The sequence below is a fragment of the Lissotriton helveticus genome, chromosome 1_2, assembly GCF_964261635.1.
Source record: "Lissotriton helveticus chromosome 1_2, aLisHel1.1, whole genome shotgun sequence".
NCBI classification, from domain to species: domain Eukaryota; kingdom Metazoa; phylum Chordata; class Amphibia; order Caudata; family Salamandridae; genus Lissotriton; species Lissotriton helveticus.
Genome location: NC_136058.1, coordinates 144,142,494 through 144,164,791, shown reverse-complemented (window position 1 = coordinate 144,164,791; position 22,298 = coordinate 144,142,494). Strand labels below are relative to the sequence as shown.

The following is a 22,298-nucleotide window of genomic DNA, read 5'->3' as shown; positions in this document are numbered from 1 at the left end:
CGCGCGATATCAGATGAGGTACGAGATCGCCTTGAGCTCCCACTGACAGAGGAGGAGCTGGGTACTGCCCTGGGCAAACTTAACTCGGGAAAAGGCCCCTGGGCCCAATGGGTTTCCTAGCGAATTCTATAAGAAATACCATTTACAGCTCGGGGCTCAGTATAGGGCAGTCATGGAAGAGGCCAGGGAACGTGGCAGCCTTCCCTCAGACTAGAGACACGCGGAAGTGGTGGTATTCCACAAGCCAGGCCGGCCCCCAGAGCACCATGCCTCATATCGCCCAATCTCCTTGCTCAATGTGGAAGTCAAGATCTTGGCCAAGGCGCTGGCCAACAGGCTACTGCCCCATATCACGGACCTTATCCACCCAGATCAGGCTGGTTTTATGCCCCAGAGGGCGACCAGACAATATTCGGCGGGCGCATGTGGCGATAGCGGCGGTTCGAAAGACAGGGGTGCAAGCAGCACTTCTTTTGGCTGATATGGACAGGGCGTTTGACTCGCTGAGCTGGGTCTTCCTGTTTGCACTCTTGCCCCGGCTTAACCTTAGCCCCCACTTCCTGTCGTACCTGCGTCTTTTGTACACGGACCTGACGGCCTCAGTTAGGGTTGCTGGGGCTATATCCTCCAGATTTTCCATTGGGCGGGGCACCAGACAGGGCTGCCCCCTCTCCCCATACCTCTTTACTCTAGCTATGGAGCCACTAGCTGCGTGGGTGCGTATCGATGACCAGCTGCGAGGATTTGAATGGGAGCAAGGACCATCTGACAGGATCACGCTCTACGCGGATGATGTCCTGTTCTTTCTTACGGACCTCAATAGGTCGGGGCCTCGCCTCTTGCGAATTATGCAAATCTTCGGCGAAACCTCGGGGCTGTACATGAACCCTCGCAAGTCAACCTTGTGGGTGTTGGGGGGGCGCTCAGAGGTGGGTGATTGGGCATCAGCCATTCAGGTAGCGGTTGGGGGAATTAAGTATCTGGGGGTGTTTTTGTTTGAGGTTCCTACGGTCTCTTGCGAGTGGAATGTAGTGCCGGTCTGGGAGCGAGTGCGGGCAGATATCAGGACGTGGTCCCGCATGCCACTGACAATATATGGTAGGTCGGCCATCTTCAAAATGGTGGCCCTCCCCCGGCTGCTCTATCAACTACAGAACCACCCTTATCCAATCCCGCCCCACTGGTTCCGACGGGTGGATTCCGCACTGGGGCAGTTCCTCTGGGCGGGGGGTACAGTACGGGTGGCACTGCGCACCTGCTTCCTGTGAACCTATTGTGGTGGATTGGCGACCTCTAATATTCTCTCCTACTACCTAGCTTCCCACCTCTTGGTACTGAATGAGTGGTGGCACGGAGACAGGGGGGACCCGGCATATGCCCTGGAGCACCACCTCATGGGTTACCATACGCTGCATACTATTCTATATGCGGCACAGATGCGGAAAGCGCTACCGCCGGTCACGCAAGTAGTGTTTCAGGTTTGGAGACAGGCTCTACGGCGGATGGGATGGTGGAACACGGACGGGTGAAACCCCCCTTTGGCGCAATGGGCGTCTGCCTGGTCTGGCAAGGCTGCAAGGCTTCAGGGGATGGGACAGTTTACGGTAAGGAGGAAACTTTTCTCGCTTTGGCGCCTTTATTCTCAGGCTGCAGTAGGCGCGCAGCGCTTTTTAAACTTGCATTTTACTCGTGTTTGTATTTGTGTGAAAATTCTGAACTCTCACCTGTTTTTTTAACAGCGCGGTAGCGCCCACATTCTTGCACCATAATAGTGCCCCCCACCGCTTGCAGAAGCGGAGCGCTGTCACCTGGTACAATTGTTTGGGGCAGGAAGTCGGGCCGCCATATTGGGGCTGCTGCCTTGCAGCGCGCCACCTTACTCAGCGCTCTAGTTCTCCGTGTGGAGAACGAGGAGGCTGTATTTAAAGCTCGCTTCTCCCGCGCAGCGGAGGCGCCTGACTCGCGCCTGAGTCAAGCCAGAGTCCTGCCCGTCTGCGCCCGTCCGCGTCCATACGGCATCTCGGTCGGCGGGCGGGGCTCTGCTCTCCTAGAATGTGTAAATCTGGCGCACTTTTGGTGCGGTACACATTTGAGGAGTTGTGCTCTCTGAATCATAGGGAGAGCCGCTGCTGCTCTGTCTTTCCGGGCCGCCACAGGGGTAAGTCGCGATGCCCGGGTTGTGGCTGGCGTCCTAACCGGGTACTGTCATCAGCCCCGATTAGTAATATAGCTGGCGCAGAGTATGCCTGCATGCTGCTAAACACCAGATCGGCGTGCAGTCATGCGCAAGACATCTTTGAGCTTCTCGAGACAGAGAAGCCACTCTGTTTAATGTTGACGGAGACTTGGTGGGGAGAATCCTCTAACCCCGATTTGGCTATGGCAATCCCGCCTGACTATAACATCTTCAGGAAGGACAGAGCGAAGGGCAGGGGCGGTGGAGTCGCACTGGTGGTGAAGAAGGGCACGTTGTGTTCCGTCTTGCCCACGGAGGACATCCGTGGTTCGGAATCGCTGGCTTTTTCAATCATGCTAGCGCCGCACCAATCAGTGAAGGGACTGTTGGTCTATCGACCCCCTGGCCCGCTCGGAACGTTCTTTGCAGACCTCGACTCGGTACTGTTGGGTTTAGCCCTGAGAGCAGAACATTGCATAGTGGCGGGGGACTTTAACATCCGGATGGATGATCCGTCTGACCCCGCTGCTATAAAGCTTTCGGAGGCCATGACTCCGCTGGGTCTTATCCCTCATTTGCAGGGGCCGACTCATGCTAAGGGGCATACTCTTGACCAGGTCTTTTCTACATCCCCTTTGGTGGTGAAGGAGACTCTCCTGGTCTTGTGGTCGGATCACTGGCTTGCCAAATTTGTAATCAGTGGCATCGTCAGGCCGTCTATCCCTGTCCCACAGCAACGGGGACGAGCTTTTAGAGCATTTAGCAGAGTGACCCCTGAGATGTTGGCTCAGGCTGCTTCGAATCACCCCTGTCCTCTTTCAGGTGAGCTGGAGAGAGATTTGGAGTCCCTCCAAGAATGGCTTACGGAGAGGCTTAATGACCTGGCCCCGATGCTGCCCCCCCGCCTGACATCAAAGCGGGTTTCGGCCCCTTGGTTTACTACTGCACTGTGGGCTACGCGGCAGCAGTGCAAGGTAGCCGAAAGGGCCTGGCGGGCACACTATGACAGCATGGACAGGTCTCCCTACAAGGCTGTGGTTAAGGCCTACCACCGGGACATCCGCCTCGAAAAGAAAGCCTATCTTGCGGGGAGAATTGAAGCGGCCTCGAACTCCAGTAAGGAGATTTTTACCATTGTTAGAGAATTCATTTCCCCTCGGACCATTACATCGGAAGAGGTGCCCTTAGAATCCTGGGCGCCGGATCTTGCTTGTTTCTTTACAAGCAAGATAAAACTCATCCAGGACTCTTTTCCATCTGGAGTACCTGTCAGGCCGCCGATAGCCGAGGTTGGTATGTTCCCTCCTGTCGTGCAGGGCGCTTTATTGGCCGAGTTTCCATCTCTGCCAGCCCCCGCCTCTTTAGCGCTTATGGGCAATTTAAAATCCGGGTCTCCGCTTGACCCCTGCCCAGCTAAGCTCTTGGGTAAATTGGCGGAGGTGATCAATCCACTGGCGCACCCTCTTCTCAACCTTTCGTTGAGTCAGGGAGTGGTTCCGTCAGTGTGGAAGCAGGCAATGGTCATCCCGCTGCTTAAAAAACCGTGGCTTGACCCGAAGGTCCCAGCCAATTATAGGCCGATTTCGCTGCTGCCGGCTCTTGTAAAAATCTTGGAGAAGCACGTTCAGTCGGTGCTCTCCAATTTTCTGGAGTCCCATGAGATCTTACATGACTCCCAGTCTGGCTTCCGTTCAAATCGTAGCACCGAGACCGCGCTCCTTGAGGTTTCTGAAACCATCAAAGGGGTGTTGGATACCGGGGGCAAAGTCATGCTGGTGTTGTTGGATTTGTCGGCGGCTTTTGACACCGTCCCCCATGATGGCCTTCTCGCAAGACTCTTTGAGATTGGTCTTCGGGGGACGGTGCTCAGATGGTTTTCGTCTTTTTTAGCCGGCCGCCGGCAAACGGTCTGGACATCACCTGACACCGCCGTGATGCCGCCTTTGGGAGTCGGGGTCCCTCAGGGCTCTATATTGAGCCCGACCCTTTTTAACATCTTTATGACCCCTTTGGCGGCGGTGGCGGAGTCATTTGGTGCCCGGATCGTGTCGTATGCCGACGACACCCAGCTCCTCTTCTCCTGTGAGAGAGGGGCTGACTTTGACGGAGAGAGTATCCGGAATTGCCTTGGGGCGGTGTTCACATGGTTCCAACTGAACAGCCTCAAGTGCAATTCCGATAAATCTGAGGTACTCTTCTTCGGGTGCGATACGGAGCCTAGCTGGCAGGCCTGGTGGCCCATCGACATGTTCCCTCCGTCCGGCTCCTCCCCTATGGCTAAAAACTTGGGGGTCAAGATGGACAAGGGGCTGACGATGAAAGCCCAGATCCTGGGGGTGACCGGCACCTGCTTCGGCCTATTAAAAATGCTGCGGAGGTTTTTGCCTCTCTTGTCAGAGGAGCACAGGAGGCTGACTGTGCAGGCTCTGATAGGCTCCAGGTTGGATTATGCCAACATTCTTTACCTGGGCCTACCAGAGTACCTGTTGCAGCGGCTTCAAGTTGCGCAGAATGCGGCGGCCAGGGCCATTTTTGGTTTAAACAGACGTACCAGCGTCTCCGGGTTATTGCTGACGCTGCACTGGCTACCTATCCGCAAACGGATCGCCTTTAAGGCTATGACTTTGGCCTATAAGGCGCTCCACGCCGTGGGAGCAAAGCATCTCCAAAAGAGACTGGCCTTTTACCACCCGGCTCGTTCGCTGAGGTCTGAATCTCTACTTTTGGCGGCTGTCCCTCGCGTTAAGAGAGCCCGCCTGGGCGGCCGCTCCTTCAGTCTGCTGGCTCCACAGATGTGGAATTCGCTTCCGCTCCCACTTCGGGGGGCTACTACTCTCCTTGATTTTAGAAGAGGTCTCAAAACTTGGCTGTTCACCCAGTAGGTCTCCCAGCAGTCCCTTTTTATTGTCTGTTTGTTTACTACTCTTTTTAACTGTGTTATGTTACTCTGAATCAGTTCTCCTTACCTAAAGCGCCGGGACATTCTTTTTGAGTAACCGTTGCGCTATACAAAAGAATAAATAACATAACATAACATAACAGTATTGGGATATCAACGCTAGGGGATGTATTGTCAGGGGTGACACTTAAGTCCTTTCAGGATCTGAGCAGGGAGTATTGTATGCCCCGATCTCAGTTCTTGAGATATCTTCAATTCCGCCACGCTGTTGCCCCGTGCCTGGAGGGCCTGGAATCTCTCCCAGAGTTTAGTCCTCTGGAAGCAAAAGTATTTATGGGAGACTTAGAGACAAAAAAGATATCACGCATATATCAGTCCCTAGTCACACACTGTTCCCCCTCGCTGCAGACATTACGGGAGTGCTGGGAGAGTGATGTCGGAGACCTGGAAGAAGAGGATTGGAGGGAGGCATTGGCGGCCCCCAGGGGTGCTGCCATAGCGATACGTCTACGGCTCATCCAGTTTAAGTATCTGCACAGGGTGTACTTTACTAGACAGCGATGGTGGCGGGCAGGTTTGATTGCATCCCCAGACGGTCTCCGATGTGGCCAGGAGGTGGAGACCTTCATTCACACTGTGTGGAGCTGCTGCTCGCTGGATAGGTTCTGGAGGGGGGGGTGGGATTGTATGTCTGAGGACCTGGGGTGGGAGCTCCCCCGTACACCCCAGTTGGGCCTATTGCATGTTATGGAGGGGGTTGGGGGTAATATCTATAAGAGACACCTATTGCTGCTGGGCCTCATATTGGCCAAGAGGGATGTGGCCAGAGCATGGAAGGATCCACGGGCCCCCTCTGTGGTGGCATGGAAGAGGGGGCTTGATTTCTGTATGGGTATGGAGCAGCCGATCTTTGTAGCCCGGGGATGTCCACGAAAGCGCTATAAAATTTGGAAGCGCTGGGCTGACTTTAGGGGTCTGTGGCTTGAGCCTCTGGTGGAGCAGGACCTTCCAGTGGAAGTATGAAGGGGCCATGATACAAGGTGTTTGCGTATTGTCCGTTGAATGTATGATGAATGGGAGATGTGTGATAGAGACCGTGCGACGGAGGTGGGTGGGATCCGGGAGGGGGGAGTTTCGGGGAGGGGGGGGGGGGGGGGGGAGTTGGGAGGGAGGGGGGTTAATTTTGCTTTGATTAAATTCGTTTGTATAACATGAGAAAAGTGGATTGCAATTCAATGACTGGTATGTTTGACCTGCAGATATCTCTGGGTTACAGAGCTCCGCAAAATGTATGCAATCTTTCAATAAAATATGTTTTAAAAAAAAAAAACATTTAGAGATCCATGATCCCTAGGATGGAATATGACAAGAATGAAAGCCGCAAAGTTGTGTGAGATTGGGAAAATCATAATTCCCAAAAATAAATAGGTTCTCCTAAGTAGACATTTAGAGATAGCAGCAGACTTGGACTGACATCCCAATAACATTTTGCCAAAATAAAGTCTCTTACTACATGTTTGTAATGATCTACTTCGATTCAAATAAATAGTGGGGGTATTATGAAAGCACTTTTATAATACATTCATAAGGTGTTATAGTCAACAGGAGGTCAGGCTTTTGTAACAAAACTCCAAGAGAATATTTATGAGGGCACCTTTAAACCAATTTATTTTGCTTGATAAATTCTGTGTATGGTGAAAAAGCAATAATTTAAACCATTTTTTTTTAAAAAAGGGAATGCAATTGCTTAGCCATTACTTAAATGTCTACTGCTGAAAGCAACCAATCTCTAAACCACTAAGAGACTAAAAACATCATCAAAAGAGCCAAGGGGATTAAAGTAAATTATAGATAAAGACTATGAAACCCAGCTATAGATTCACAGATTTCCAATGGATCACCTGAATGAACATCAGCATATGGAATAAGCTTTAAGTAACCTCTGACTCTTTCTCTCACCACTCTGTGGTTTCGGTCTATGCTAGGAAGTATACAAAGATTTGACAACAATCAACAGTGAATATTTATGATGTTGGGAATGTGCAATAATATATTATAAATGTTTAATTACTGCCTGAATTTAGTCATGTCCACCTGGTAATACAGATAAAGGTAATATTAAAGAACAATTCAAGGCATGATATAAATAGTTTTTATATCTGTGTTATTTTACATGGATTTCGTTTTTAACCATTTCTAAAATCAGAATTAAAGTACATATTGTGTAGGCAACCATAGCCATCTTGTCAAGCTACAATTGGCAGTTACTAATTCTGCAGGTTGTGTGCAGATAATGTCAAAGGAAGTGATCTTAACCCATAAAAAAGTTTGTCATCACCTTGATTGGGATAACAACTAAATACGATCTCCACCATGATCTACCCATTAGGCAAGAAATACACCGGACCTTAATAGAGGTGCAATATCTACCAGAGTAATTAACAAAACACATACCAACAGTTGCATAAGTAAGATACCAAACAAGAGGAACTAATATTACCATTCCATCAGCAAAAAGAAGTAACAGAGTGGGTCAGCAGCCCTCACAGTCAGGATGGATTACAACAACTTCTGATGGCAGTCTACTGCCGGTAAAGAAAGAGCAATCAAAAGCATTACAGAACCAGAACAATCCCACAACCCTTTCTGGACTTCCTAGCAATCTACGGTCCTGGACACTAATCAAGTTCAAATCACTAAGCAAAAAGTGAATACATCACTACAAACTGCCAACACACCTCAATCTGGGCCTTTCAGCATCAATGAAACCATGCTAATAGTTGATGCTGCACCAATACTACAGGAGGCAATCTTTGATGAAAGTGTAGCCTTTTCCAGAAATCAATCAGACAAGAAAAATGGTAGTGACCTAACAATGATCCACAATTTAAAAACCATAGTCAAAGAATGTAAATCAGCTGCTCTTCATATTTGAGCTACTTTCTCCCTATCCTCCTTCCAAGCGCGATTAGCGGGCGACCTACCCCGTACTCTGCCACCATGCATACGCTGATTGTGCTTGGAATACAATGTTCCTTGAATGCCAGTGAGCTTACCACTCTGCCACCTATTCTTGGGGCTCTATATTTCCCGATACATGTCCGTTTTTTAATCCTGAAGGTATACTACATACTAGTGTGACTGTTGCTGGGTACGGTTTAATCAACAGACACCTGCCACCGACCCACCCAAAAGTAGATTAGGATTTCAGTCCTGAAGAATTGCCATGATCACTGACAGTAAACAGCCAAGAAACATGTTAACCTTCTTTTAAACATCACCATTTGTGCTCATTTGGACCATTGTATCCACTCCAAGTCAGCCATTGTTTTCAACTATAACTGTCCCTAAGGGGGGCTCAAGGGAGTGCACATGAATAAAGTCAGCACAAAACTAAGGCTCCACTGCGACATGATAAAGGGTGAAGGGAGGGAACATGTGTTGTAACCCTTTCAAGAATCTTTCAAAAACTGGGAATTTGAAGTGGTATGGCTGATCAGACTGCCACAGGAAGGATGAAATAGCAGAAAGATAGGCCATGAGAGTGCCTATAGCAAAGCTTAGCTGGGCGACAGAATAAAGAGAAGGATTTGAGAGATGGGATAAATGTGTTTCTCTGCACACCATGCCACAAACATCCTCTATCGACAGGCACATACAGTTTTGGTAGAGGAATATCTGGCTGGCAGGATAAAATTGCAGACTTTGTCTGATGATGATGGCCTCAGTCCTTCTTGGGCAACGGAAAGTAGCATGAATAGCAACCACAACCTATTTCTAGTTTTGGCGCCCTATCAATGGCTCCCTTGGCAGAGGGAGCCGTCACTTCCTGGCAGAGAAAGGAGAGGAGGTTCTCTGTCAGTCTTTCGCAAGTGGGTGGCATGGGTGAAGGGGAATTCACGAAGGGGAGTGAGTAGCCCCATCAGACAATTTGGAGAACCCACTGGTCTGATGTTACAGACCACCAGTGGGGCACATGCTAGCGTATCCTGCCTTCCACTGGGTGCCAGTGATGGATTAAGGGCAAACTAAAGGGGTTTTGAGGATGTGACTGCAGGGGGATTGGTAGACCGGCTGGACCTCTATCTGTCGACCCATGGGGTCTGTGGATACTGCGTCCTCGGCCACGCAAATGCTGGGACGCTTGAGCACCATGGTGGGTGGGCGTGTAGAGACGCGGCTGGAAGTCCCTTCCATGGCCAGGAAAGGAGCGAAAGGCAGACTGGGGTTGATGAGGGGCCAAGGATAGACCAAAGATCTGGCCGAAGACCTTCTATCCTTGAAGTGCTCATGTGCTGAGTTCGCCTTATCGCCAAAGAGACTGGTGTCATTAGAGGGGACGGCCATAAGCAATGCTTGGACATCCCCTGATAAGTCAGTCGTCCTCAGCCAGGCTTGGTACCGTACAGCCGCCATTGATGAAACCGGTCTGCCTAGCAATTTGGTGGTGTCCAATACACATCGGATGGTGAACTTGGCTGCATCTCTCCAGTCAGCGACAGCTTAGGAGAGTACAGCCCGGACCTCTTACGGGACCGTTGGTAGGACCTGAGCGACTGTTTCCCAGTGCATGGGAGTAGCGGCCCAAAAGGCAGTGTCAGGCAGGCGAAGGAAACGTTTTCTTTACCACGTATCCAGCCTCTTCATTTCCCTATCCATAGGGTGGTATGGCATGCACCATGATTTACATAGGAAGTTGAAGTTTCGAGCTCCAAGCTCTCACGGGTAAGGTGTTGAGTGAGGAAGCTGGAGTCCCTGAGGTGGGGCAGTGGTTAATGGTCCTGTTCATAGGTGCCCCTGTGCAGGGTTTGGACCAAGACTTTAGCAGGCAGTCCGTGAGGGCTTCATTGAAAGGGAGAAGAGGTTCGGACGGGTACACTCCAGGTTAAGGCATCTCTGTCAAGACTTTAGTCTTGACTGCCACTGAAGGCAGGCTAAGGTACAGGACTGCAGCTGCCCTTCTCACAACCATATATATCAAAAGAGGCTCCCACCTCCGTAGTCACGGTAGGGGAGACCATGCCAGTATCTGGAGAAGTATCAAGTCAGCTGGCATCTGCCAGATCCTCACACCATGTCAAATTGAGATCCGTATTCTTCAGAGTCCAACAACCCCTCCCCGAGTCCCAACCCATAGGAATAGGGTTCGTGATGTGATCTGGGTGGCAAGGTCCCAGTCTGCACTGGATGATGCCCCTCCGGCTCTGTATCGGAATAGGGGATTAAAATAGGGATGGCGCTGCCAGCCCTAGGAGCCTCAGCATCAGGGCCAGTGCAGGTCGAGATGGTACAATTGGGGCTGGTCTGGATCCATACATGCATCGAAGGGGGCTGACTGGCTCCGGACCCGCTGGACTCAACCGGCGGGACACAATAGCGCACCAGAGGGAACCGATTGCCCAAATAGGATGTGCATGGCCTCAAAAAACTCTAATATGGGGCAGGGGTCACTCCGGGTCCCAGAAGCACAGCCGGCCCAGGCTCTGGATCAACCATAGGGTCAGGCCTCCAATGATGATGCTTCCTCGTCAGATAACTTCGACAGACAGGGTAAAGTCATAGACCTCTCCGACTTCTTGCTCTTCTTTTTGTGGTGGGATATACCCGAGTGGCCCGACAACTTCGAATAGGATGAAGATCTTGGACCCATAACAAATTCCCGTGACCTTCCTTTGATCACGGTGTATAAGGTCGAGCTGCCAGGAGCTTGAGGGACCGCTCCCTCAAGGCCTTTGGGTTAATGGTGCAGCAGTCAACACAGGACTTAACGTTGTGGTTGCCTTTGAGGAAAAAAAGGCAAACAAGGTGCGGATTAGTCACCAAAATTAGTCGTTGGCAGGAGCACCCAGGCTTGAAATCGGCCTTCGTAGAGGACAATCCTACAACACCAGGAGCAAAGTTTTAAAAAAAAATCTTCAACAAAAGTCAAAAGCAGCTCAGTCAAAAAGTGACTAAAGGGGTAGCTCTCTCTCGAGCTGCGCTGGCTGGCACGGAAAGAAATGAACAGACAATAGTGCTGGGGTGGATCCTAAATTGGCACTGCACACGTCACTTCGGTGCAAATGACGCCACGTGGAGCCAATCAAAGTGACCTACCAGCGTGCAGGGGAACCAGATAAGCCGATATCGAAGGTAAGTAACTTGTTCTTTTAAAGCTTTGGCATTGTGTTGTTTTTTTAATTCCCAATGGCTTTTACTGGTAGACGTTTATCTCAGATAGGTAAATTCCCATGGTAAGGTTATGGGTTGGAGACTTTAGATATCTGTGCACTATGATCCTCTATGCATTCTCGTAACCAAGTGGTGCTCGACAAGATGCAGGGGTTAAAACTGCATTCAATTAATTGAATAAAACCTATTACTGAGTTTAAGTTTGCAAATCTTCTTTCAGAAGCACAGCATGTCTTTCAACCGATTATGTACCATGAACCAATTTCCTAGTCTTTTGCACCAGTTGACACCTTCATTAAAGCATGTTATGCAAATGTTGGTTGTCGGCTTCAAAGCAACACTGCCTTGCTTAGCTCAATTGGAACAAGTCAACAGCTGATTTCCAAGCTTCAAATCCTTTAATCTCTCCTGGGAGAAATTAAGGCCTTACAGTCTAACCAGTGGACATGACTATTGAAAGGTTACGGAAAGGGAGAAAGTATGAAAGAAATTCTAAAGTAAATTCTGACACTGCTCTTTGTCCTTAAAACTACACTGCTAGGGAAAACAACAGTGTATGTAGGGGAAATGCCTCTAGTTTACCCACTGCTGAGTTTCGTTTACCATCTGAGAGGCTGGGTACATTTATTCAAATTAACAATCCATAAGAAATACCAGCATCAGATTCAAAGCCCAAAGCAGAACCACAGTAGATTGAAAATAATCCTGCAATTCCTTTAAGACCTTATAAATGAGGTAGAGAAGAAACAAGTAACCCTTCTCCTGGAAGCAGATACATGTCAATAATGTAAGCAAGTTAAACCTTTTTGGTCCCTAAATTAGGGACACTACAAACAAGAGAATAACAAACTGGATAATAAAAAAAAATACTTGCTTCAAGTGGGCGTGAATGTAAATGCATACACATTCAGCAGACAATTATAGACATGTTCTCTCATCTCTGTACATCAAGATGTGAGGGATGAAAAGGACAGGTAGAGGCAAACTACGAAATGGGAGGCAATTACTCAAATGAAATATTTATGAAATCCTCTAGTCCGCTGTAATAGCCACTTATCTCAACTAAGAAACAGCCAACATTCATGCTGAAGACATATTGGGAACAATGTTAAATGAAGCCCTCAAAGTAGAGGTTTTATAATGGAGGACATTTATTGTTGACCACCTCTAGCACTCCTCTACTGCTGTAATGGTAGAAATATGTTTGATGTTGGTGGGAGTAAGTTGTTGCCTAGGCCTGTTGAGCTACAATTCTACAAGTGGAACTGATGTGCCAGTGAGGTTAAAAGAACAAACTATAGCCCTGCTCTGCCTAAACCTCTCCAAGGAGTGGTCTACCTATTCTTCAAATAATGTTTGGCCATCTAACAGCACAGCAGTGATGGATGCTTGCCAATCACATAAGACATTTGTGGAGAGCATCCAAGCAGGCCTGCTCAAGCACACAAAATGCTCCATATAAATGTAACCACGCATCTACTATGTCCCCTCGTGGACTGCTTAGCTATATTCATATCCTTCAAATTGGGAGAATGGGACCCTCAAGGGGTTAGCTCCACCATCTCCTAAAGTACATAAGTATAGCAAACAATGATGTTGTTACAAACCCTGAGGTCATGACTGTCAGAGGAAAAAAACCATAAGTATTACAAATTTGTCTTTCTGGAGTCTCTCTCCATTGCTCCTGAAGGGAATGAAGTGGTTTGTAGTTTAACAAATGATATCTGGAACTTTAGATAGTCTAGTATCAGATGTGTAAATAAGAATAATAGGCTAGACGTGGCCGGCTTGAGCTTCCTAGCCACATGTCCATTCACAGCTGATATCGAAAGGGGTCTTTCCCATGCTGCATTAACAGTATCCAGAATGCCTCATTAAATAATAGGGTTTGATATTTGCAAGAAAGAATATATGTGACAAGGCTGGTGCAAAGAGTAAGGGTAATTCCTAATTTTCTGCAACCTTCACTACTGTGAACATAGTCAACTCCCGCTCCAAAGGAGTGCGGATGCCAGTACCATTTCTGAGCACATGTAAAGTGCCACGTCTGAATGTGGAAGCCTGCCATAAGCTGTGACCTCGTTATTCTCAGTATGAAAAGGCTCAGTGAACCCCCCAAAAGTGACAGAGTCAAACAAATCAGATAATCTAGCCACAGTTGCAGATCTTGTGATTCTTTTTTTTTTAAACAGATTTTATTCGTCAAAATAACATATATGATGCAGATCTCTGAATCCCAGAGAGGACTGCCGCATCTACGATACAAAAGAAATTGACTGACCATTTTACTCATGGAAGACAGGAGAATATGAAAAGCAATACAAAAAAAAAATCAATCCCCACAAACACCCAATTTCCCCCCTACCCTACCCACCCACCACTGCACCGTCTCTTTATTCGAAGCAGCAGATCTCTAAGCCAAACTGCCCCGAGTCTATCCAGAGGCCCAATGTTGACGACATCACGTCCTGAAGTGAGAATAAAAGCAACCCACAACAGAGCAGGAAACGGAGGACGCCAACAGGTCACCCGGGGTCGCGGCTCCGGCCCTCCCGCGGTGGCTCCAAGTCTAAGTATCGATAATCCACCCAGCGCTTCCAGATCTTCTAGTGCTTACGGGGGCACCCCCTAGCTTAAAAAATGGGAATCTCGAGGTCCATACAAAAGTCCACACCTCTTTTCCAGGTCGAGACCAAGCATGCAACTACCCCCTTCCAGGCTCTAGCTATATATCTCTTTTCTAATGTAAAGCCTAGGAGCATAAGGTGGCGCTTATAGATATTGCCCCAACCCCTTCCATCACATGAAGGAGGATGAGTTTCGGTGAGTGAGGGAGCTCCCACCCCAGTACTTCAGAGAGGCAAGCCAGAACCCCATGCCAGAATCGCGCAAGCGATATGCAGTGCCAAATAGTGTGTAGAAGGGTCCCCTCCTCGTGCCCACAATGAAGACACACCGGGGAAGCTACCAAGCCCGCCCTCCAGAGCCTAACCCTGGTAAAATAGACCTCATGGAGGTATTTAAATTGAATAAGCCGCAGGCTCACCGCAATAGCCGCCTCAAGCGGGGAGGCCAAGGCCTGCGTCCAGTCCTCTTCCTCCATCTGACCTACATCTCCCTCCCAGGCCTCATGCAGACGCTGCAAGGAGGGGGAACAGTGCGTAACTAGGGATTGATCGATCTTAGAGATCTTATGATCGAGGAGATCTCCCATAAATACCTTAGCCGCTACTGGGCTAAAGTCCGGCTACGAGTCCAGGCCCACTAAGCTGGGGGAAATAGCGTGTCTAAATTGTAAATATTTGAAAAATTGGGTATTTGGCATCTGGAAATCCTTCTGGATATTTTGAAAGGATTTTAAAGTCATGCCCCGCTTGACATCCCCCAGAGTGAAAATCCCAATGTTGTCACAGTAACGAAACCCAGAAAGATTCAACAACTGTGGGAAGCGACCATTGTACCAAAGTGGGGTCTGCCGAGTCAATCTATTCCACCAGCCCATCTTCCGCAAAGCCTGCCTCCAAAGCTGAAAAACGATCCGCGTGGTGGGCGGCAGGGGACGCCTCAGCGGGAATAAAGGAGAGTGTGTAGAGACTGGCCACCCATGCACCGCCGCTCCACGGCATAGGCTGGATCCGCTCTGTCCCCATACCACCACTCATTTAGGACAAGTAGATGCAATGCAATATAATAGGACCAGGTATCGGAGGTTGCCAGCCCCCCACAATACGTAGATAAGAAAGATGTCCGGACCGCTACTCTCACCGCTCCCCCATCCCAAAGAAACTGACCTAAGACAGAGTTCACCTGCCGGAACCATCGCGGGGGAATTGGGTAGGGATGATTTTGTAGTTGGTACAATAGTCGTGGGAGCAACACTATCTTAAAGATGGCTGATCGGCCGTAGATGGACAGGAGCATATGGGACCAGGTCTTCCTCACGCACATGCACCCACACCGGAACTAAATTCCGCTCCCAGGCCGCGGCGGGGGAAATCGGACGAGTACATCCCCAAATATTTCATGCCCCCATACACCACGTGGACCAGAGACGCCCAATTACCGAGCTACCCGACCTCCAAATACCCCCGAAGATCTGCAAGATACGCATCAATCGAGAGCCCGTAAACTCCAGGTTAGTAAGGAAAAACAATACATCCTCCGCATAGAGGGCGATGCGATCGGAGAGCCCATGTGCCCACTCAAAGCCAAACACCTGAGCGTCCATCCACACCCAAGCAGCCAGGGGTTCCATTGCTAAAGCAAAAATATATGGGGAAAGCGGACACCCCTGCCTGGTGCCCCGCCCAATAGAAAACCTCAAAGAGACGAAGCCAGCAACTCGCACTGATGCCGTCAAGTCAGTGTACAACAGGGTTAGGTAGGACAAAAAACGCGGCCCGGAATTCAGCCACCGCAGGAACGCAAATAAATAGACCCAACTCAGGGAATCAAAAGCCCTGTCCATATCCGCCAACAGAAGCGCTGCCCGCTCTCCAAGACCCTGGATAGTCGCGACCACCACGTATGCCCGCCTGATGTTGTGGCGGGTTGCGCGCTGAGGCATAAACCCAGCCTGGTCAGGATGCAACAGCAGGGAGATACGAGGGCGGAGGCGGTTCGCCAATACATTAGCTAAAATCTTAGCTTCCACGTTCAGGAGGGAGATAGACCGCCGGAATATCATGCCTCATATCGCCCTATCGGGCTTATGAAAGATCCCTATCTCCGCATGCCTCCAGTCACTGGGCAGACATCCCCAGTCCCTAGCCTTCTATATCAATCTACAATAGTGGGGCCCCAGCTGCCGAAAATATTACTTAAGGAATTCCCATGTGAATCTTTTTTTAATCACCATCACATTGCTGCCAATATCAGAGGCCTGTTGCCACCTCTCAACACAACCTAGGGTGACTAAAAATGGAAAGGGTAGCATTTTCCCAACTCTCCAGAGTCCCCTAAAAGATATAATAACCAATATCACATGTTTAGTTCTCTAATTTGGAAAATATGTGGATCGATTATATTGTTAGGACAGCAGAATTCTGTGTAATAATGTAAACATTGTCATGTTAACAAACATTTTCTTCTTTAACTTTTTGGAGGAAGAAGAGGACTATTTTGTTTGTAATGTTCACTTTCAAAAAGATGATGTGATAATACAGATAAGTCATGGTCCATGCAGATTGTGTTGCACTTTACTTATAAAAGGCCAGGCAATACAAAAAATATTGTTTCAAATAATAAACCTTAGCACTTATTGAACCAATTTCCAAAAACAATTCAAGAGTAAGAATCAAGAACTAAATGTCTTATTTCACAACCCATAGGCAACAAGGAACTAAAAACAGTCTCACTTACAAGTGAGAATTAAACATCAATATAAAATAGCTATAAGATGAATACCTTTTCTTTGCATTTCTCACAGTAATATGCATTGCTACCTTCTAGAATCTCTCCTCTAACGAATTGGTCCAAAGAAATTTCTAAACTTTGGCAAGATGTGACTCCAAGATTGAGGGCCATGAAAGCTTCTTCACGTTCATACCTGCAAAGAAAAGATATGAATGAGACTTTTTCAGTCGTTAATATCATAACCCAAAGAACTTGCAGAAAATACATGTAGTCTGCATGCAAACATCACCATTATTGTACGCCAAATTCCTGAAAGCTCTATTGTGATGAGGGCAGGAAGCACCAGTTTGCAGTACCCAAGAGAGTAGCTCAATTGCTTTCACAATGCAACCAAAGCCAGAACCAACTACCAAACTCAACAGTAGGAGCCAGAACTTTACATTCACATTCTAGAGCAGGATGCAAGCGAGTAAAGATAGAATATCAGACACCACACACTTTCCCATAGAGAAACCGAAAGACCACAAAAAATGTCCAAAATAAAAGCTAAAGAACATATAGTACAACACTGAAACAAGAACAATGGAAGGCCATGAAAGTACAAGTGCTAAAAGTAAAACACAGGTCCTCAGACGAGTAAAACCTAAACAGGATATCTCATCTCTCAGGTAAAAAGGTCTTTGAGTAACTTTTGCATGCAACATATGGAAAATGCTAATTACCAGTATGCATCTGTTCATGGCATGTAGAGCTGCGGAGTCGTACACTGTGCATAGATCGTCATCTGGGTTTGTGCTCCGATGCTTGCACCTTGTTGTTATCTTGGAAGAGTCTTTTGAAGTCACAAGATAGGTGACGCCTCCCTTGGACGATAGTGCGCATGGGCATCGACTCCATCCTCAGATTGTTTTTCACCATGATGGGAAATGATGGAGTTAGTAAGAAGTAAAAGAGATGTCTATGTGAATGTATCTAAACTAATATCGAAATACAGGTTCCGGGGAGGCGGGTGGGCGTGTACGACTCTGCAGCTCTACATGCCAAGAACAGATGCATACTAGTAAGTAGCATTTTCCATTCGCGGCATATGAACTGCAGATCATACACTGCATAAGCTGTACAGCAGTGTCACTCTTAGCGGTGGTCACCTGTACCTGTTGCAGTGGTTTGAAAAAGTGTCTTAAGAACAGCCTGGCCTACAGAAGCCTGTTGTTTAGCCTGCACGTCAACACAATAGTGTTTGGTGATAGTGTGTGGTGTAGACCATGATGCTGCTTTACAAATGGCATCTAAGGGAATGTTCCCTAAGAATGCCATGGAAGCCCCTAGTTTGCGTGTTGAGTGCGCCCTAGCGGGAAATGTTAATGTGCATTTAGCCTTTTGGTAGCATATTTGAATGCATTTGACTATCCACCGGGCAATCCCAGCTTTGGAGATGGGGTTTCCTTTATGAGGTGGTGAGAAGGCTACAAACAGTTGTTTTGTCTTTCTAAAAGCCTTAGTCCTGTCAATGTAATAAAGTAGGGCTCTTTTGACGTCCAGAGTGTGAAGAGCTCTCTCTGCTACAGAGTCCGGGTTTAGTAAAAACACTGGTAACTCAACAGATTGGTTAAGATGAAAAGCAGAGACTACTTTTGGAAGGCATTTTGGATTTGTTCTAAGAAACACCTTTTTAGAATGTATTAGCGAGAATGGCTCTGGTATGGTTAAAGCCTGGATCTCACTTACTCTCGTGTGAGAGGTAATTGCAACAAGGAAAGCTACTTTCCATGTGAGGAATCGCAGTTGACACTTGTGCAGATGTTCAAATGGGGGACCCATGAGCCTGGTAAGGACAATGTCTAAATTTCACGTTGGAGAGGGTGGCAGTCTGGGAGGAATTATCCTTTTAAGGCCCTCCATAAAGGCTTGAAATGCAGTTACTCTAAATAGTGACAAGTGTTGTCTGTTTTGTAAATAAGCAGCAAGTGCAGCTAGATGTAATCTTATGGATGAATATGCTCGATTACACCTTTGTAAGTGTAACAAATAGCAAATGATGTCCTGGATTGAAGCATCCAGCAGATCAATTTTATTGTTATTGCAGTAGATGACAAATCTTTTTCATTTTGCTGCATAGCAAGCTCTAGCAGTAGGGTGGCTGGCTTCTTTAATGATGTTCATACAGTCCGGTGGAAGGTTAAGGTAACCGAACTCTAGGACTTCAGGAGCCAGATTGCTAGATTCAGTTGCCCTGGATCGGGGTGCCTTATCTCTCCATGGTTCTGCGTTAGCAACCTTGGGGAGAGACGTCGTTTTTGGCGTGGAACTACTGAGAGTTGCTGTGAACCACGGTTGCCGTGCCCATGTGAGAGACTTTTGTCTAAGCTTGCGTACTACTAGGCGAATCAGCGGGATTGGCGGAAACCGTACGCAAATCTGCCTGACCAGTTCATCCATATCACTTTGCCTTTGGACAACGGGTGTGGAAACCTGGCGGCGTAGGTTGGGCATTTTGCGTTTGCATGCGTGGCGAACCGATCTATGCCTGGTTGACTCCACATTTGGAAAAATGGTTGAAGAAGTTGAGGATGAAGTTCCCATTTGTCTATCTGCTGTGTCTGTCGACTTAGCAGAGCCGCAATCTGATTGTGAACCCCTGGAAGGTGTTCTGCCAGAGGGTATATGTTTTGTGGAATGGCCCATCTCCATATGCTTTGCGCCAGCTGAGACAGCTGCATAGAATGTGTGCCTCCTTGTTTTTGTATGTAATATATGGCTGTCATATTGTCCGTCAGGACTAGGACAGTCTTGTAGTGTAGATGTGCTTGGAATGATTTTAATGCTAGAAATATTGCCAGTAATTCATGGTGACTGATGTGGAGCACTTTTTGTTGAGTGGTCCACTTGCCTTGAATTGTGTGGTTTAGGAGATGGGCTCCCCAGACGGTGATTGATGCGTCTGCCGTTAGCACTATCTGTGGAACATGCTCTAAGAACGGCTGCCCTCTGGAAAGGTTTTGTGTGTTCCACCACTGCAGAGAGCGATGTGTGCAGCTGTTCACCAACACCAGATCTGTAAGTTGTCCCTGAGCCTGGTTCCACTGGCGTGCTAGGCATTCTTGTAAGGGGCGCATCTGGAGTCTTGTGTGAGGTACGATGAAAATGCAAAATGCCATCATTCCTAGGAGTTGCACGAACACCCGCGCTGGTAGAGAATGCTGTGGCTGAAATTTGGTGATTAGGGTTTGTATACTGGCTATCCTGGCTGGATTGGGATATGCCAGAGCTTTGGAGGTATCTAATGTGGCCCCTAGATATTGATGTATGTGGGAGGGCTGAAGATCAATCAATCAATCCATTTGTAGAGTGCACTACTCTCCCGTGAGGGTCTCATGGCGCGGGGGGAGTGGGGGGGGAGGGGGGAGGTAGGGGTGCTGCAACTGCTCGAACAGTAAGGTCTTGAGAAGTCTCCTGAAGGTCAGCAGGTCCTGGGTCTGTCGCAGGCCGATGGGGAGGGTGTTCCATGTCTTGGCGGCAGGGTGGGAGAATGATCTGCTGCCAGCGATCGCTCGTCGTGTGCGGGGGACGGTGGCGAGGTCAACGGAGGGAAGCTGGTGGTTCGAGGTGTAGAAGGTGAATCATTTGTTGAGGTACGCTGGTCCGGTGTAGTGGAGTGCTTTGTGAGCGTGGGTGAGGAGTTTGAAGGTGATCCTCTTGTTGACAGGGAGCCAGTGCAGGTCTCTCAGGTGGGATGTGATGTGGCTGTGTCGGGGATGTCAAGGATGAGGCGTGCAGAAGTGTTCTGTTTGCGTTGTAGTGGTTTCTGGAGTTTGGCCGAGGTTCCCGCAAAGAGGGTGTTGCCGTAGTGACTAGGTGACTTGGTGTAGTTTACTGTGAATCCCAAGTTGTGTAGTAGCTGGTTGGTTTGATAAGTGTGACTAACACACTGGTTGTGTGACTTGGCTTTTATCAACCAGTCGTCGAGCTATGGAAAGACATGGATTTGTGGTCTTCTCAAGTGTGCAAGGCACTTTGTGAATACCCTGGGTGCGCTGGTCACTCAGAACGGAAGGACTTTGAACTGATAGTGTTGACCGTCAAACATGAAAAAGGAAGTCGCTTTGTTGAAGTATTGGGAGGACCTGTTAAAGAGTGATCATATGAAAATGATCTGACTGTATATAGAGATTGAGAGGTCTGAGGTCCAGTATTGGCCTTAGGGTGCCGTCCTTTTTGGGGATTAGGAAAATACAGCGAGTACACTCCTGTTCCTTGATGCTGTAAGGGAACTAGTTCTATTGCATCCTTTTAAAGCAGTGAGAGAATTCCCTGTTTTAAGAGCACGAGATGCACTGCGGACATTGGACGCTGTTTGGGTGGTATGGTGGGTGGGGTTGCTGTAAGTTCCAGGCAGTAACCATACTGGATAATTTGAAAGAAAGTCCCGGGCTCGTCAGCCCCACCAGCTCAAGGGGGCTTGAATATAAAAGAAAGTCCAATTGGTCGCACACTGCTTGTCCTACCAGCGTGTTGCCCCAAACCATTGTGGCTCATGAAGTAAGCATCAGCGGGTGCGCCCCTGCCAGAGTCTTGAGCAAAAATCACTGTCGCGTTGGCCATCCCTGGACACGTGTTTCGAGGTTGTTACCTCTCGTCAGCAGGGAATAGGCATATATGTAGGGGTGCTGTGTAGCCTGCCAAAAAATATTTTCAGGTTCGGTACCGCTCGTGGCACGCAGGTGCGTAACCCGGGCTCGTCAGCCCCACCAGCTCAAGGGAGCTTGAATATAAAAGAAAGTCCAATTGGTCGCACACTGCTTGTCCTACCAGCGTGTCGCCCCAAACCATTGTGGTCCATGAAGTAAGCATCAGCGGGTGCGCCTCTGCCAGAGTCTTGAGCAAAAATCACTGTCGCGTTGGCCATCCCTGGACACGTGTTTCGAGGTTGTTACCACACGCACTTCACATACCAGAGTGCTTAGGGGCGATCCGGAGGAGAGGCTAGCGGTGTGCGATCCATCGTAGATTTCCATACTGGATAATTTGTCTTACCCACTTGTCTGTAGTGATGGAATTCCAGACAGGTAGGAACTGAGATAGTCTCCCTCCGACCGGAGTGGATGGTCTGGAGGGAGGTCACTGCTTATTAGAGGGGGAGGTGCGAGTGTTGTTGTTACCTCTGCCTCTTCCTTTGTTGTTATTTAACTGGTATCCTCCTCTAAAATATCCCCTGTTGGGGAATGTTTGTGTGGTGTTTTTGTAGGAAAAGAAAGAAGTATCTTCTCCAATGTTTTTGGATGCTCCTCTATAGAAGGAGCGTTGAAAGGAACCACGTGTGGATGGAGACTGTAATGCCCCCATTAGCATTCTCTGTGTCTTTTTTCATCTTTTCTAGAGTGGTGTCTATAGCCGGTCGAAAAAGTTGTTCTTGATTGAACGGCTGATTGAGGATAGTTGTACCTCCTGTTTGAAGCCAGAGATGCGTAACCAGGCATGTCATCTGAGTAACACGCTAGTGTTAATGGACCTAGAGGCAGTGTCTGCGGCATCAAGGGCACACTTGATTGATGCATTAGTTATTCATTTATCCTCTTGAATCAAATCATTTGCCTTGGTCTTAAATTGATCAGGTACGTGTTGTAATAGGGTTTCCAGTTCCTCATAATGAGCCCTATCGTACCTTGCAAGTAATGCCTATGTGTTGGCTATTCGCCA

The 22,298-nt window shown here is 48.3% G+C and overlaps 1 protein-coding gene across 4 annotated transcripts in view; it reads right to left on the bottom strand.

The window, feature by feature from the left end:
- The window catches only part of USP24 (ubiquitin specific peptidase 24), a 2,099,319-nt gene that overhangs the window by 888,806 nt on the left and 1,188,215 nt on the right, over positions 1-22,298 (bottom strand). For all 4 annotated transcript variants that reach the window (XM_078670143.1, XM_078670156.1, XM_078670149.1 and 1 more), the window contains exon 46: positions 16,653-16,794. In XM_078670143.1, the coding sequence (XP_078526269.1) occupies positions 16,653-16,794 (142 nt within the window). The remainder of the gene's footprint in view (positions 1-16,652; positions 16,795-22,298) is intronic.